General features: G+C 31.8%; 1 protein-coding gene across 1 annotated transcript; it reads left to right on the forward strand.

The window, feature by feature from the left end:
- Positions 1-2,611: 2,611 nt before the first annotated feature.
- LOC138322447 (barH-like 2 homeobox protein) lies at positions 2,612-15,067 on the forward strand. Its single transcript, XM_069266475.1, has 3 exons — positions 2,612-3,164; positions 8,390-8,615; positions 14,186-15,067. Exons 1-3 carry the CDS (start codon positions 2,612-2,614, stop codon positions 14,466-14,468), a joined length of 1,062 nt encoding a protein of 353 aa, XP_069122576.1. The 3' UTR covers positions 14,469-15,067.
- The last annotated feature ends 2,009 nt before the right edge of the window (positions 15,068-17,076 follow it).

Genomic DNA, 17,076 nt, shown 5'->3' on the forward strand with positions numbered 1-17,076 from the left:
GATTAGATTTTCTTCTTGGATCAAGGTTAGTCCAAATGTCAGTGATGTTATATGCCGCCAGTGATCATGATAGAACGTATATTTGGAATGTTTTGTTGTGCAGTGCATATTTACAGATTGTGTATATTTTATGGGTCATGAGCAATATTTCACTACACACGAATACATCAGCATATCCAATGGTCCTGTATTGATTTCAGATAAACAGAGGGTGTTTTGAAAGACGATAAAACTGCGAAGATAAATTACAGAAAAATATGTATAGAATTCCATGAAAATCGGTTCAGAATAATATAACTTTATTCAAGTATAATATACTATAAATATACCGCAAGACAGACAGTCTTCGTGACAGTCTTGAGGTTTTTATCATTTTTTTCATACAGATATACATATACTATACTTGCTTTATAATTTATATCTTCGCACGCAATATTGTCAATACAAGAAGATAATTATGAGTGGATATTTCTAGTGACAACAGTAAATTTGATGATGTGGTATTTTTGGATATATTGTTAAAACCAATGTTTTAAAGAGGACGATGAAACTCACAACACATGATAATATAACAGCATTTTTTCTCGTCTAACAACACTTTATTCAAAAGTAATATTAAGACTGTGTAGCTTATAGTGAATATTTTATTTGATGTTTGTTGAACATGTTACATCGAAAAATATGTGATTTTCCCATTATATTCAATTTACAAGTAAACATAGGTCTTTCTATTAAACTTTTAAAAATAACAAATACAGCTTTCGAGCATTTCACTCCATTTTCTGCCTAGCGTGGTGTATCTGACCCAATTTGGTATCACTGAAACCTAAGTATCAAGGATACTGATTAGGTGGTACATGTATTTGGTACAGAATATATAGTCTATGTATGTGGTACAGAATATTTAGTCTATTTCATATAATAAATCCGTACACCATTTAGTTTTGATATATTGTTTTATATTCATTATCATTTTTATAATTCTAAAACATTGAATAAATATCATAAGTATATGATGAGCCATTATAACTAAGTAATATCTAAAATGGGAAACAAATACGATGTAAGTCTCTAAATCTATATTTGTCTTAAGTCTCTACAGTTGAGGTATTCCTAAAATATAAGTTTTCAGGAATAATATTGTTTTTAATATCGTTAATTTAAAGTTGCATATTGAATATAAGCATAAGCGTAATTTAATGACTCGTTCCATAGTTTATGCAATTTCTATAAAAAAGTAAAAAACCATAAATATATAAAATGGAAAGATTAAAAAATAAAAATTCATGCATGCAAAATGTAAGTATACATTATATTTGGATAGGAAATACAACCTTTGTTTAGGAACTGAACTTTTAGCATTTGAGGTGAGGTCTTATTTATTCATATTTGTTTTTTGTAACTATATAAATATGGTATTATCAGTCATATTGGTAAAATACAGTTAGCTTTACAACTGTTTAGAAAAACATCAGTTTAGAAAAAAATAATAACAAAATAAAAATAACACCCTGGCACAATCCTTGAATAATACATGGTTTAGAAAACTATCTCTTTCGTTCCAATCTCTGCAATTTCCGTTATTCAAAACACACTCTTTTTGTGCGCTGGAAGTGACAGCCTGCTCTTCATATAACGGAATTTAATTCGTCTCTCATTTCGAGAAGCAGTCTTTTCTGTCATTGTTTAAATAAATCAAACTATAAATTAATCTTGTTATCATGGTATAAATCTGTTTGCTGCTAACAATGAACGTTACATGTAATTTGTTCCCGATGAGTGAACTATGGCTGCGACATTCATTGCTTCCGATATGTGATATAACTATTCATAACAACGCTCACAAGTTGACACGCGGGTGTTGATAGCTCCGCCCACTTATGGTAATGTCGTTTATGATTGGTCAAGAGATACAGCCAGGCTGTATACCACACACTGATGCTACACCAGACCCAGGTAAAGATTAAATTAAATGCTAAATCGATTTATAAAGTTTACAATTATACAGACATAATAGAAAGAGAAAAAAACCGAGTCGGTTGAAAGAGAAAATCTCTCGTTGGTCACAAATACCTGCCCTTCTCGGCCATGTAATCCTGCGGCTTAATGCTGGATGATTGTACTTCGCCCGACCAGCGGACGGATGTAGATCAGAGATCGCGTAATTGGAGCCGGTGTATAGAAGAGTACACATCGACCATTGTGCATTTTTCATAACTACTGACTTCTTGTCGTCTTCGCATCATCTGTCAAGTCTTTCTACCGGACAATCGATGACGAAGAGGTAACCTTTCACGCACAGTGGTCACAATTTTATGAAGCATTATCACTGATCAAGTGAGGGTATATAGCGTCCTACCTATGGAGTGCGACAGAAGAGACTATATGGAAGCAATGGAAAACTAACTGGACCATTATAACCTAATATCTGGATTACACTTAACTTCATTTTACTTATATGAATCATATCGGCTTATAACACGCAGATAAACAGATACAAAGATGTAGCAACAATATGTCAATTAACTCTTGACAATTGATTGGTTACTTGGTTATTTTTAATCGCTCTTTTTATTGTATTTGTTATAATATTTGATAAAAAGATATCAAAATGACATTAAACCTAATTAAAGGCGACCGAATGGCCTCTTCAGTGGACGCAGTGAGTTCACCATCCTCATCCCCGGTGCCTAGAAATAATGATGATGCTGATTGTCCTTCTGACAAATCCGACTCTGAAAATGAAAGAGTTTGTAAATCAAGTGACGTTCTCGGTGAAACTGACCGTGTATCTATACCATCAATAATTGACCGACAGGAACTTTCGTCTGATTCAAAAATTCCAGAAGCACATACAAGATTAAATGACACAAATGGACCTTTAGTAAGTCCGCCGAGGAGATCATTCTTTATCACAGACATTTTATCAGAAGGACATCGTGAACGAGCACAAACTTTCTCTGCATTTCGGCCACTTAGAGTACCCAGCCGATATTTGTCCTCACATAGTTCTCTGAACACGGAAGCCATTGCTAAACACAATTTCGTAAACTTTGCATCTCTTGGTGGCACAGGACACGGCGAGGACTATCGTAATGAAGCAGGCGATGACAAAGATGACGAAGAGGATGATAGCGATGATGCAAGCACAGATATACTTGAAGGTAAATATATCAGTGTCATATAAACAATTTCTAAAAGGATTTATTCCTATATCCGGTTCATACCTATATAATTTTCATCCTTTCCACATGTTCAAGTAGTTTCTGTTCGTTCATCAAGTGAGAATCATAAGTGTAGTATTTTGATTCATATTATTTTTCAATAAAATGATTGTTTTATTTAAATTCATCACCAAGTAGAAATGAGATAAATATATATGTGATGTTATGTAAGTAAAAGAACATTCTGAAATGATATAATTTACGGATGATATATGCATTTTATGTCTGACAGTTAATGCTAATTGTTTCTAGCAACCAATAATATTATTGTGTGTTTGTTACAAAATTATTACCTATATTTCATTGTAAAGCCTATTTATATCTGCTGAAATAATGTATGGTATGATTTTTACTTACCTTGCATTTTATTTTAAAATCCTAACTTTTTCTTTCGTTTTTATGTTTTGTTCTTTTAATTCGAGAGAGTGATAGTAAAAATATAAACTATGAAGTAATTTTCAAAAACAATTGTCTTTAACGGTTGTATATCTTTACACGATAATGCAAATAACTAGACAAAAAAGTAGCGCAAACATGGATGTTATATATCATATACATAAAATACTTTATCTCAAATGATAATATTTATTCATGTGTATCACATGGACGTACTTTTATAATCTATGAGACAGAAATCTTTCACGTCTGTTGATGTCTCGAAAAGTTGATTTATATATAATAAACAATTCTCGGAGAGGATTTATAAGTCGTTTTATCGAAGAGATGTCAAACCTTTTACAATCAACGACGTGTGTTTGTGTGAATATATAACATTCTGAAAGGATTGTCGCTCCATTAGTAATTGTATATGAGTAAAATGGGTTGAAAATAACGGGTAATTTAGTGTTTACAAAATAACAGATGAGGTCTTCTTAAAGATCCGATTTTGATGGAGAACTGTGTTAGTGAGTGTGATATCAAATTCCCATTAAGGGTTTAAGTAGAGGAACCGTTTCATTACGGCTTAGAGTTCATCATACTCTCGGGCATATAATATTCTGACCTTACAATATTGTTATAATCATTGACATACAGATGTTTACATACAGGGTCACATAACTGATACATCTAATTATCGGTCAGGCATATATTGAAAATATCATTTGGTGATAATTCTTGTTGACGCAATAAATGATAATTCAAATTGTTATCGATGTTCAAATGAAGTACATAACGCAAACTATAAGTGTGACAAATATTATACTAATATTTTGTAATCAAAGCGAAATAATATAGTAATATATTTTGCTTTAGATAAAGTTCATTGATAATTTATATGGTAGATAGATAGTGTTATTAAAATGATCGACACAACTAATGCATTTACTTTACGTTCATTCATTTTTTCTGTACAATGCGAAATCTACTTAACATGTACGTATACTAATAAAAGGAATTTCATATCAGTTCGTACTTAATTCAATATGGAGGCATAGGTTAGAGGAATTTGTTAAGAAATCAATTAATTAATCACAAATTTTGGATTTAAAGGAAAAATAGAAATTTGAGCTATAAGGGTGTAATATTATTTATCTAACTGCAGAAAATCACTCTTTCTGGTTTTTTTTACACTGGTAATATTATGTCCTGGCAGTGAAGCAGATATATACATGTATAATAATACGCTTTTAGGAGAAACAAAGTAACTATCTACTTTTACAACTAGAAGCAAATTACAAAACTTACAAATATCGAAATATGAATATCAAGGCTCGAGTCGTTTAGAAAGATTTTGATAAATTATGTTGTTTTCAAAAAATTAAATCTAAAAACGTAACACAAATTGATGTTTTGATATAAATTTATAATTCGTTCATTGTAAAAAAAAAGATTACTATCATTTTCTTTGATATCAAGTATAATATACAAAGGTATTTAACTGAGGGTTTAAATCAATGAAAATTAAATGAGAAAATGTTTGTATGATGAATCACATGAAACTCATGATTATATTGAAAATAAAAAGACATGTAGGTATAGAAATTGTAATCAACAGTTTTACAGTGATGTCACTTATGCGCATAATACCAAGTATGTTATACAATGTAATTACCAGAAGTAGTTAGTCTATACACCCAGTTGGGTATGAGATCAGCGCCCACTGCTAGTAAATAAGGAAGGTCCGCATTCCGACGTTGACATTTTCCCGATTTCCTGCTATCGGCACGCCATCTTGGAGAAGGCGTTAAGTGTCTTTACATTAGCTTTATTAACGATACTTTATGTAACTGATTCCTCGATTAATTACAAATGGAAAAGGAAAGTATAACCATCGATAAATATAATTATCTGTAAGAGTTGCGTAATTCTCGATGTAATTACATAATTGAAGGTGCGTTTTGTTCTCCGTTGTTTTTCTCCCGTTATTGATGCTAGTAATTTGGACTGTTTAATTGGAACACATTGCTAGATTGCCTGTAATCAATATTAAACAATGTTCTTATGGCGTTCGTTGTAGCTGTGAAGCTGGCGAATTTGGCAGATCACCGGCCAACTTACAACGTAAGGAATCAATATAAAATGGCCTTTCATTTTGCGACTTGCCTTCGTGGTCTTAATTATTTATCACTGAAGACAACGGACAAACAAAGAAACTTAGAAATAGCATGCAATGGATATATTAAGTAGATTTCGGTGGTAAATACATAAAGTTATGCTAAAAAGACATTGTGTTTATTTGTCTTTATTTCCATTAATCTACATTAGTTATGTCAATAAATGAAAACATGTCAATCCTTTTTAATTGTTCCCTTTGCGTTGGGGTTTACTAGTAAGCATTTTCTTACGGAATTCCTTTCTTATTTTAATTTAATTTGAACAATGATACAAACACTTTTATTTGTAAGTATTTTGAGTGTCAGTGCTATTTTACGTTAGAATATTTTGTCATGAAAACTTAACTGCATGGCTAATTTTTCTGACAAAATAAAATATTTTATGCTGATAGCAAGCACGCTGAAATGAAGAGAGACTGGGAGAAAGATATTAGATTAGTTTGGTTGAGGTAATGCTTGAGTCACGATTCTTGATTTAACCATCTAGACCTTCAGGAAAAGGATACTTGTTTTATAATATTTAAAAAAAACACTGCCATAATATTTAAAAAAAACACTGCCATATCATATATCGTATTGTATAAGTTTTAAGTTATTCTTCATTATTATTTATAATATTCTGTCGATAGATATGTTGAATAGTTATTGAATTTCTCTAATAATTTTGTTCAAGCAATTAGTGTTTTTATCTAAATTACGGGTTTCATTTTAATTAATTTTGTCCCACGTTTTCATATTTTTATCAGCTGAAGATAAATAAAATATAGGATAATGTCAGATAGCCAGCTGTATCATATAGCATATACTAATAATGAGAAAAGTAAGTAGGAAAATCCATCCTTAGATCTTTCCAGGCGTATAATAGCGAGCTGTTGGGTATAATTTATTTCAGCGTGCTGTCTCGTTTGCATAAAGTGAACATAAATGTCACAGATAGAAGACACAATTTGAAATATGATATGGGAGATATCTTCTTGGCTTCATCGCTGGGCTGAAATTGAGGATTAAAATAGCAACCTGATCCATGTACGATGTGACAAAGATGAGCATAGTTGCTCCGATCTGAGCAGCAATGGACCTCTCGCTGGGTACCGCTTTAATCCATTTAACTCTATTTAGTCCGGCGAATTTCCACCCAGCCAAATCTCACTTGCCCACCCAGATGTTTTAGTTATGATAACACACGAATGGCCCTGGAATAGGAACAAATTTGCAATGATCATACATTGGAGCTATTGTCCATGTGTTTGACAGTCAACAAACACTTTGGGAATGCAAACAGTTCCCTTACTCTTGAAGGCGGTCCTACAAGACAACGCCTGTCAAAGAGTTTTGTAACCCAGGTGAATCCGCTTACCCAGACTCATTATAGTACGGTTTTAATTAAGTCTTCTGACAGCTCTTACTAACGGAGTTCATGAAAAACTCCTGCCTGTTAAATAGAATGATTTAGAAAAAGTAAATTGAGGGCGTATAAATATAGGAAGCTTAACCCCGGAATTGTCACGTTTGTCGTTGGCAGATTTGCAAGCGTCGTGTTGGTTCCTTGCTTGGAGGTCCAAGTTCAACCTCGGCTATCTCTAGATATGAGGAAACTATATTAATAATTTGGAGTGAATATCAAATTATAAATTCATTTCACTGAGACCCGTCTTGATACATATCAATTAAATTGTCAGCATGTCAAAGTGTCTATACACAGATGTCTATTACCACTGATACTGCTACTTCGCTTCAAGTTTAAACTCTCATTGTTTAATACACGTACAATAAATATGTCATTGTAATAAGCTACATTCTTTTACTTGATCTATTATACGTAGAACGGGAATAATGCTGCGGTCGGAATGATATAAAGACTAACAGATACACAATAAGATATCAATACTGTATAGTATACACTGTTTTGATGTCAATTTTGAACTGATTCATGATATAACAAAACAATAATCAGAACATTATATAATCAGAACATTATATAATATAACTTATTGGGTTGTTTTTTTACAAAACTATATTTCATATAAAACTCAAAATATTTTCTTCATCGATACACTAAATGTGAAATAATGCAATTTACATTTGAGTGTTTTGACGTAAAGAGAGTAAACGATGGCAATTGCGTAACCCACCTTTTTGTTTAAGTAGATATGATCTATCGCCTATCCTATTTATTAGTTCTATCTCTCTATTAATTTGTGACGTTCGTAATCAAAACGTAGAATTAATAGATGTTATTAGCATGTAACTACGGTTTCCTGGCTCCATGTTTTGTGATAGAGATGCCACATATACCTGTTTCCTTTCGTTAATATTTATTCATGTATTGATGTATAAACATACAAACTATAGAATATTTGGAAATTGGAAAGCAAACTAAAAGCTTATATAAATTGGTTCCTTTGTTTATTGCTCATAGTTGTATGCTGTGGTAAGGTCAACGATTTTTTTATTGCGTATAAAAATCACTTCCACAGTGATGTGCATGTATGTTTTGTTTTCTTTGATGATATCTAAAATGGGATGTATGTCCCAAAGAAAAAAATACTTAATGCATTAAGTAGTAGACGTGATGAAAATGTGCCTACATGTACATTCGTTGTGTTTTAGACAAAAAAGAAGATGGTTCATCAGACCAGCAAACTGATTCTGTCACAGGATTAATGAAACCGAAGAAGCCCCGAAAGGCACGAACGGCATTTACTGACCACCAGCTAAACAGTCTGGAAAAAACTTTTGAACGACAAAAATATCTCAGTGTTCAGGATAGGATGGAACTTGCCGCCAAACTGAACCTGACAGACACACAAGTGAAGACCTGGTACCAGAACAGGAGGTGAGTTTTCTCGTCACCTCAGCAATTAAAAAAAATTCTATTGCATATGTTTACTTAGTTACTAGTATTCATTGTGATGTTGTTAGTTACATAGGATATCTTAAAATATATGATATTTATATCATTGTGCAAACTAGCGTGCGTGTGTACTACGATGTGTAAAGCATAAAAAATAAATTGTATCATAATAGTTTATAAAGATGCTCTACCGCCGACAGAATATAAACGATACTCGCCAATTCAACAATAAGTTGTGTTTACCATGTAAAAGTATGTCTAATTAATACAGAAAATAATTTAAAAAAAAATTATTTTGCATCTGTGCATTCACGATCAGTACTTCATTCCATTATGTTTCTATATAGGGTAGAGTGCAATGGATTTTTTTCGGGACGCAATTAATTATTTTTTTATATTTCATATTGAATTTAACTAAGAAACTCAAACTTTTTTGTTCCAAACGTTTGAAGCAGTATCCGTTTAGGAAAAAATAGAAAAATCTTTAAAACCCGAGTTTTAGTGAGGAAAATCATAACTTAAATACCCTAAAGTCGAATATGTTGATAGAATGGGATGATGGTATATAAAAAAACACTAATATATTCTGCCAACAAAGGCATGAACTATGAAAATATCTATTTTTGGATCATTAACGGAATTGTGTGCTTTAGGTGCAGAAACTATAACTTCCAGGTATGTTAAAACTGTGCGACGAAAAGTTGGCATACTTTACACACAGTAGTATACAAGGATATTTTTTTACTTTTGACATCAAAACATCTAGTATTTTTGTTTTCTTAAGTATTACTAATTACATTCCAAAATGCCAAGGGTTAATCAAGTAAATTCTTATATCAAACCTCACATTCCATAAAAAGAGTAAGCATCGTTCTTGTTTGTTATTTTTCTATTTTGTCTCAACACAAATCGTTTGTTATCGCATTTTTTTCCATTTGATACTAATATCGTTATAAGGTAAATTAGCTGCAGCTTGTGAATTTTATTCTTATATCTATATATTCAAAGAATCGCGGTTTAATTTATATTTTGACATCATCATTAATCCTGTATACTATAATGACAATGTTCTCTATTCTGTATTAGGGTGACGTTTAAACATTATTTTGAAAGAGTTTATATTATTTTCAATTCTATAAAATATTTTCATATTCCAACAATATTTTCTAAATAATTACAATTTCCTTATTTCGCTTATGACGAAGTAAGGGGAGCATGAACTAAGTATGTTTTATAATCTCGAAATAGTTATGATTAATACTTGTTTTATTTTACAAACTATTACAAATTTATAAACAGTATTTGATATTCAACTTATTCGTGGTAAACAATTACCTGATAGATCTATTATAATTAATGTCATTTAATTTTTAATTTTATTGTCAATTATTTAAGAGTCGTGGTTACTTTATTGGCTGAATTAGAATATTTGAAACAAGAGATAAAATTCACTGACACGCGTATTGAACATCTAATTGTAATTCTTACGACATCTGATGTAAATAAAGGCATTATGTATGAAGATTTAAAATTATTACAGAAATGTTGATGGTATTTATCGTTTAGAATATCTTTAATAATCACACACCACATTTAGATTAGAATTTATCATCATTGTGAATGTTGTCAAAATCCGCTCAGATATTAAAAGAGCTGATTATAAAATGTCTTGCTAGAAGCAAAAATATTGCAACTAAACTTATTTTAAAAAAAAACATCAGAAATGCGATACATTTTTCTGAGACAATGGTGAATATTGCACCAGTACATAATATTTAGTCATTAATATGATAAATTAAATAGCTTAGATTGAAACGTTACTTTCTATTTAGCATATCGTTTTCATCTGAACCTTTTGTTAAGTAAACCGGATGATTTTAAATATAATTTAGATGATTTTGCCTGACTTAACGAGGTCATAGAACATGACGTTATACTGCATATCTAAAACGAAAATGTTAAATCAAAATCACTAATATTTGTTTCCGATATAATTTTGATATATACAGGATCTTGCATGAGTGGCTATGTGATATGAAATTTATCAAACGAGTTCAATAATTTGGTATGCCACGAGCCTTTAGGCGAGTGGCATATCAAGTTATTTAACGAGTTTGACAAATTTGAAGTTATATAGTCACGAGAGTAAGATTATATTTATTCCATCAATTTTATTGATATGAATTTAAGTGAGACTTTCAATTTTGTCCCTACGTGTCCGTCTACAAAGACAATCATTCGATGTCAAAATACATGTGATATATGATATCCCAATAGTGTCATTACACATGTGTTTTACGATATTTATGACATGTCCGTATGACATAGTTGTACGGGCCAGTTATGTGATAAATACAATTATTGTTCCGAAACTTCGAAATAAAATATCATTTTAGTGTAGTGCTGATTGCGTTTATATCAGTTTTATTTCAATGACGTAAAACTTCACAAGCACCATAGTAACATATGTCTATAACATCATAATCATGATATCAAAGTAATGATTATTATTTGGATCATGATAATATTATTAACATTTTCATATCGTATATTTCGTCAACCGACATTAAAATAATTTTTTTTGTAATATTTATTTAAAGTATATTTTCTTATATTATATAAATATGTATTATTTAAACCAGTCGTATAGGTGTTTTTAATGATTCTAAAGAAATAATAAATCATATCATGATCACGTTCATACTTGAATGACATCATCCTATTAAGATATTGCGTAACTGTATATCAAGTAATTTAACATAAATTAACGTTGTCAGATTTGCTGAATAATCTGTATGAACAAAATGTTTATGAAGTATATAATACAATTTCATAAACGTATTGATTATTTCTGTGTTTATTATAAAAGTAGATAGCAATCGCTTTGATTAGTTCATATATAACATAAATTTAGCGACTATTATACGAAAAATAGCTTGGGTAAGAAAGCGAGATATATCAATACGCAAACTTTTATGTATAAATAGGTTCTGAAATATATATCAATTTGCTTTCGATAAAGTGTACGATATGTCGTTTAGTACCGACATGGTTTATCCGTATTTCTGACCCTCCCTTTACGTGTTTCGCCATGATCGTTTGGACTCAATCCCGCTACATTAACAAATCGCAGTTTTAATGCGTTAGAAATACAAATATCTTAATGCCATACTGACCAAGCAAAACTTTCAGAAAAAAATGAATATTCTAAATATATTTTCGCGTGTATTGGGTAAAATGTGTAACTAATGAAAGAGTTTTTATAATTTATTTTTTATTTTATTCTTTTATTTACGGAAATTCATATATTTTGACTTTAAACCATAACAGTACCATTGTAATGGAATTTATCACAATGCATTGCCATTGCAACAGTAAAAAAACTAACTGTGGATGGTTTGACAATATTTATTAATTTATTCAAATAAACTACATTTTAACTATATACTTGTTTTTGTTCGTGTAACTGTCTATTTCCAACGAGAAATATGATAAAAATGGGAAATTAAACGTCATTCTAAGTGTATTTTAACCACGTATACATATTAGATCAGGTACTATTCATATGGGGACTATCTTGTTGTGATCAAAAGAACTTATGGTTGTGTTGCTAAGAAACTAGCTAAGATACAACTATAGTAGAAAGAAATCATAAAACACAAATTCCACGCTCTTAAATACCAATTTTATAACCCCGCCTTAATTTAATATACAAAAATACTCGTCCAACCATCTCTATTAAAAGTATTGTAAATATGACATATTTCATCAAAGCTTCAATCGAAAAGCCCAGCGAAAGTTAATTTGCTTTTGAGAAATAACTTTCAGTACTTGGAAAACAAATTGCAGAATATTTCTTAAATAATTGATTATCTGTAGAATATTAAAATCAAAGATAATCAAATTCATCGTTTATCGTACATTATAAATTGTGTTTAATTACACAACTGATCTAATATCTTCTTGGAATGATTTTATTTCGTTGTATCAGAAACGATTCCACGATGTTTACGAAACATAATAATTACCGGCTGATGGAATTGAAGTAAACAAACATTAAATACGGACCGTGGAAAGCATGGAGTGCTATTTTGAATTGAACATCTGGGGCAATCTACTCCAATACGTTTACCCCACGCAGTCAGGAATTTGTATTCTATTAACACGTATGAATAAACCGATAGAGAGATATCCTACTCGCCGTATGATGGTGCATTTCTCCTCAATATACACCCGGCGGTATAATAAGGCCCAGCCATTATCCGTACAAGTGAATTAAAATAAATTTTCCATATGACTTATACTGACTTCATTATTTTTCAATTTCGACTTTTAGTGCACTCAATCTTCATATGTACAAGTCCTTGTTACATTGCATGCCTGCTTTACCGTGTAACGTTGTACAAAGACCGGGAGATAAGGACTAAAATCGAAAGGCGATTGTTACAAGTTAGAGATTCTGTCCTGTATCTCAGCTGTTGTAAAAACGTTTGTGTAGTGAAGTGCACGCAGGTATACTCTAACAGTTTGAACTGAACAGTTTCCGGTAAATGAATGTAGGATTTGCATACGGTACTGGATGACCCTAAAGCAATAAATGGCGTGTATTTAATATATGCAGGTAAATCATTTATACGTGATGGGAAAATTTAGACGTCAGGAGAAGCATTACATGGGTGAACAGTTATCATTTTACGCCAGATAAATTCTTACGGGTACTGTTCCCTCTTTACATTTGACAAACTGTTCCACAGTGACTTATTCACCAGTTAGATCATTCACCAAAGTGGTTTGCCAAGTTCTCATGCATTATTCAATACCATCAGTATTTGATGTGATTTCATGACACAAAAAGTCTTCGATTAACTTTTTGTTGGGATGTTTAAAAGGCAAATGTGTAAATAGAATCGGCAATTTCTAAAAGTGGATCCGAAAGAGAAATTACAGATTCATAACATATCAATTAGTATTGAACGAGTGGCAGCTAGCTGTGAAAATATATACAATAATATAACTGTATGAAAGAAATCAATACGAACACGAATGAGGTGGCGATACAAAGCATCAAACTCTAGGGGTCAACTGCACAAGCAAAATATAATCTTAATAATTATCATTTAGTTTGAAAACTGATAATGACGTACGACAATTGTTTATCATTATACTGGCCATATTTTTAACGGAACCGAAAATATCATTATTTTTTAATAGAACCGCTGTAGAATTGACCTAACAGAAATTAAGTTGCTTAAATGTAAGGGGTGAGATTTCTATCGTGAGACCTTATTTCTGTATTAAAAAAAATCATGCTTTCGTTTTCGTTTATTTATTCCATTAATAATTCCTTCATGTATTATCTGAATTTGTTTATATTTGTATGTTAATTATTTTATTATGTAATATCTTTACAAAGGTATTTATTATTCATATAATGAATATTTTTTTCGATATTTGAAAAAAAACCTGTACTATAATCAATCTATATTTTATATATATTATTCTCTTATTATCTATATAAACTGAATAAAATAAAACTTTATTTGGCATTACAGGACAAAATGGAAGCGACAGACAGCCGTAGGATTAGAACTTCTGGCTGAAGCAGGAAACTATGCGGCCGTCCAGCGTTTACTCCAGACAAATCCTTACTGGTTTACTTACCATCCTCAGGCTGCCGGAATCATTTCTAATATTGACGCTTTGTACTATCGCCATGGTGAAAATTCAATGACCCCACAGCGCCCAACATTGCCTAGAATGTTCATACATGGTCTACAACAACATGTTAACCATATTTCTACGCCTCCTCCAATATATTCTGAAAACAGAAGTTGAAAAAGAAAAACATAATGTCATTCGAGCCAAATAACAGAATAATGAAATGGTGGTGAAAGCTCGTAAAGTATTTCTGGCAAATGTGTGGCAAAATGAACCCGTGTTGAGCATTCTTGGTATGGACAAGTTTCGCTAAATAGGTCAACTAAAGTTGGGAAAGTTGTGTAATATTGTGTTCGTTAGATACAAAACATATAAAGAGAGAACCTCAAACCAATTAACAGTCGAGAGAGAACCTCAAACCAATTAACAGTCGTGAGAGACGTAAAAGCAAATCTCATTATAATAATGGTTGAAGTAAGATTTGTTGTGCATAAACTAAGCAAATACTCCAAACACTGCGAGTGAACATATATACTATGCCTATTATGTTATTCAATTGCAATGCTGCCCAGTGTAAATGACGCTCAGTTATAGACATTATCCATGACCACATACATATAATAAGTTACTCTGTTCTGTCGGCTGCCAATAATGCAGGGATGTGCATTTAACTAGTCGTATAAAAAGCCGGCAGAACGGCATAAGCAAAATAATGTATATGAATTTTCAGTGCTTCAATCCTGCATTTGGTTATGCCTAATCTCTTTTTCTCATTATCTCACATACATTTATAATAAGTAAGGTGATTTCTGTGTGTCACGAAATTATCTTTAGATTTAGTTATGAATAAAAATTAAACTACATATTTCTCCAAGTTCATTTCTTCCAAATATCGTATAACTAGGTATTGGATGGTACATGTATATGGATATGGCGTGGAATTATGTTGGCGATTTCTAAATTTTGAATGCCTTTCGAATTCCATGTCTCCGCTCGAATCTTATTTGAGGGATTGATACGCATCGAACTGAAGAAATATTTGAAAGACTGCTGCCGTAGAAGGAGCACCAAGTTTATATTTGAGAATTCATTCTCCAATACTTGACAGGGTTTTCCCGCGGTTGCTAGAGAGAAGATAACTCTGTTTTTTACCGGGGTAGGGAAAAGACAGCTCACACGCGCTAGACAGTGACGTCATCCATACGTACGGCGACCATTTTTTTCTCACAGCGACGTTCATATCAACTAAATTTTCACCATTTCTCGTTAAAGTATGGGAGAAAAAGAATCAAACATGGGCTTAGCAGGTGGACTTTAGACCATCAACCCTCCGCAAGCCTCATATTGATTAGCCAAACTCTTTCACTCGGGCTCAGATATCCCTGTCCAGCTGACAGGCCCATGTAAGATTCTATTTTTACGCCATAAAGGGAGCAGGAAGACTAGTTTATGCCGTGTCAGTATATTAGGACCGGGTCGGGTATATTTGTTACGTGCCTCTGTTAACACGGTTCAGTGATATTACACTATATTGCAGGAGTTCCACTATTACATAGAGTCACAACACGAACACACTGCAGCCTCCCAAAATCACTGCTGTTGATAGGGTGTTGATCGAATAAATCAACCAGCAAACGTTTACAGACCCACTTTTGGCTATGTCTAGTACAACGAAATCCATAAATACAGATCAAAAGTTATATTATAATTGTAACGTCACCGTTGAAGTTGAAAATCAAAACATGTTTGAAAATCTGAGCAAAAGATAAACAATATTTTACTTTATGACACATAGCACGTATCTGCACTACTCTGTAATGGCAACAATATTTCGGAATGATTTGTTTGTCTTGGAAAAGTAGTAGTTTTCTCTACTTCTACATGTGGAAGAAAAATGGAAATAAATTAACAATAATGTTTTTCGCTGTGATCTCTTCTTCTACATGTTGATGAAAAAATGGATATCATGTTTTTTTTTAATTTTTGGTAAAACAAAACTGAAAAAGCAGAGATGATTTGATGAAGCCGTTTTATCTTACACTGTGCGTTTCTGCTAGACTGAAATCCAAGCTGTCGTTTTCTCCACATTGTTGTTCATCGCATACGACCTATTTACAAAGGCTTACAAAGTGACAACGTTAATAATAAAAAGATTATCGACAAGTCAACGCTATTCCCATTTACATACCAGCAAGGCATACTCAGCATATAAGTTATATCATTGACCAGTCCATAATGCCGTTTGAAGCGTGCCGACATCAGACGATGTCTAATTAATTCGACCCCGATCACCGCGGGTTTATTCGATAAATAAATCAGCATAGCATATATTATTATAGTCCAAAAAGGCATATAATATAGGAATGTTTTATTAGTTATTTTATTTTATTATCTTCTTTTATACAAATAAATTTCTGAATCGGACACAACCTTTTGCCCATACTTTTTTTTTACTTACTTGCAAGCTTTTATGTCACAAACAACTTTTATTTCAAAATTAGTTGTTTTTAAATATTTGAAAATTAAAATCATCATATAAAATAATTTGTATGTTTTATGAAAATAGATAATGTAAAACAAAAAATTAAGATTATAAATGGAGGAATTCGATTAAAAAATATTTTATCAACTTACGCGATGGGTACGTGTTGTAAAGTACATAACATACTGTGCCATTTATAAGTGACAGTCATTTACGAAAACGATAACCAGGTCTTATTTATGACTCCGTGAACACAATCTGCATACCTGTGCACTGATCGTAAACTAGTGTCATCACTTAATT

The sequence above is a fragment of the Argopecten irradians genome, chromosome 4 (genome assembly GCF_041381155.1).
Source record: "Argopecten irradians isolate NY chromosome 4, Ai_NY, whole genome shotgun sequence".
NCBI classification, from domain to species: Eukaryota; Metazoa; Mollusca; class Bivalvia; order Pectinida; family Pectinidae; genus Argopecten; species Argopecten irradians.

Coding starts and splice junctions, on each gene's coding strand:
- LOC138322447 (XM_069266475.1), top strand. CDS start 2,612: ATGACATTAAACCTAATTAAAGGCGACCGAATGGCCTCTTCAGTGGAC. Junction 3,165..8,389: donor AAGCACAGATATACTTGAAG/GTAAATATATCA, acceptor GTTGTGTTTTAG/ACAAAAAAGAAGATGGTTCA. Junction 8,616..14,185: donor ACCTGGTACCAGAACAGGAG/GTGAGTTTTCTC, acceptor TTGGCATTACAG/GACAAAATGGAAGCGACAGA.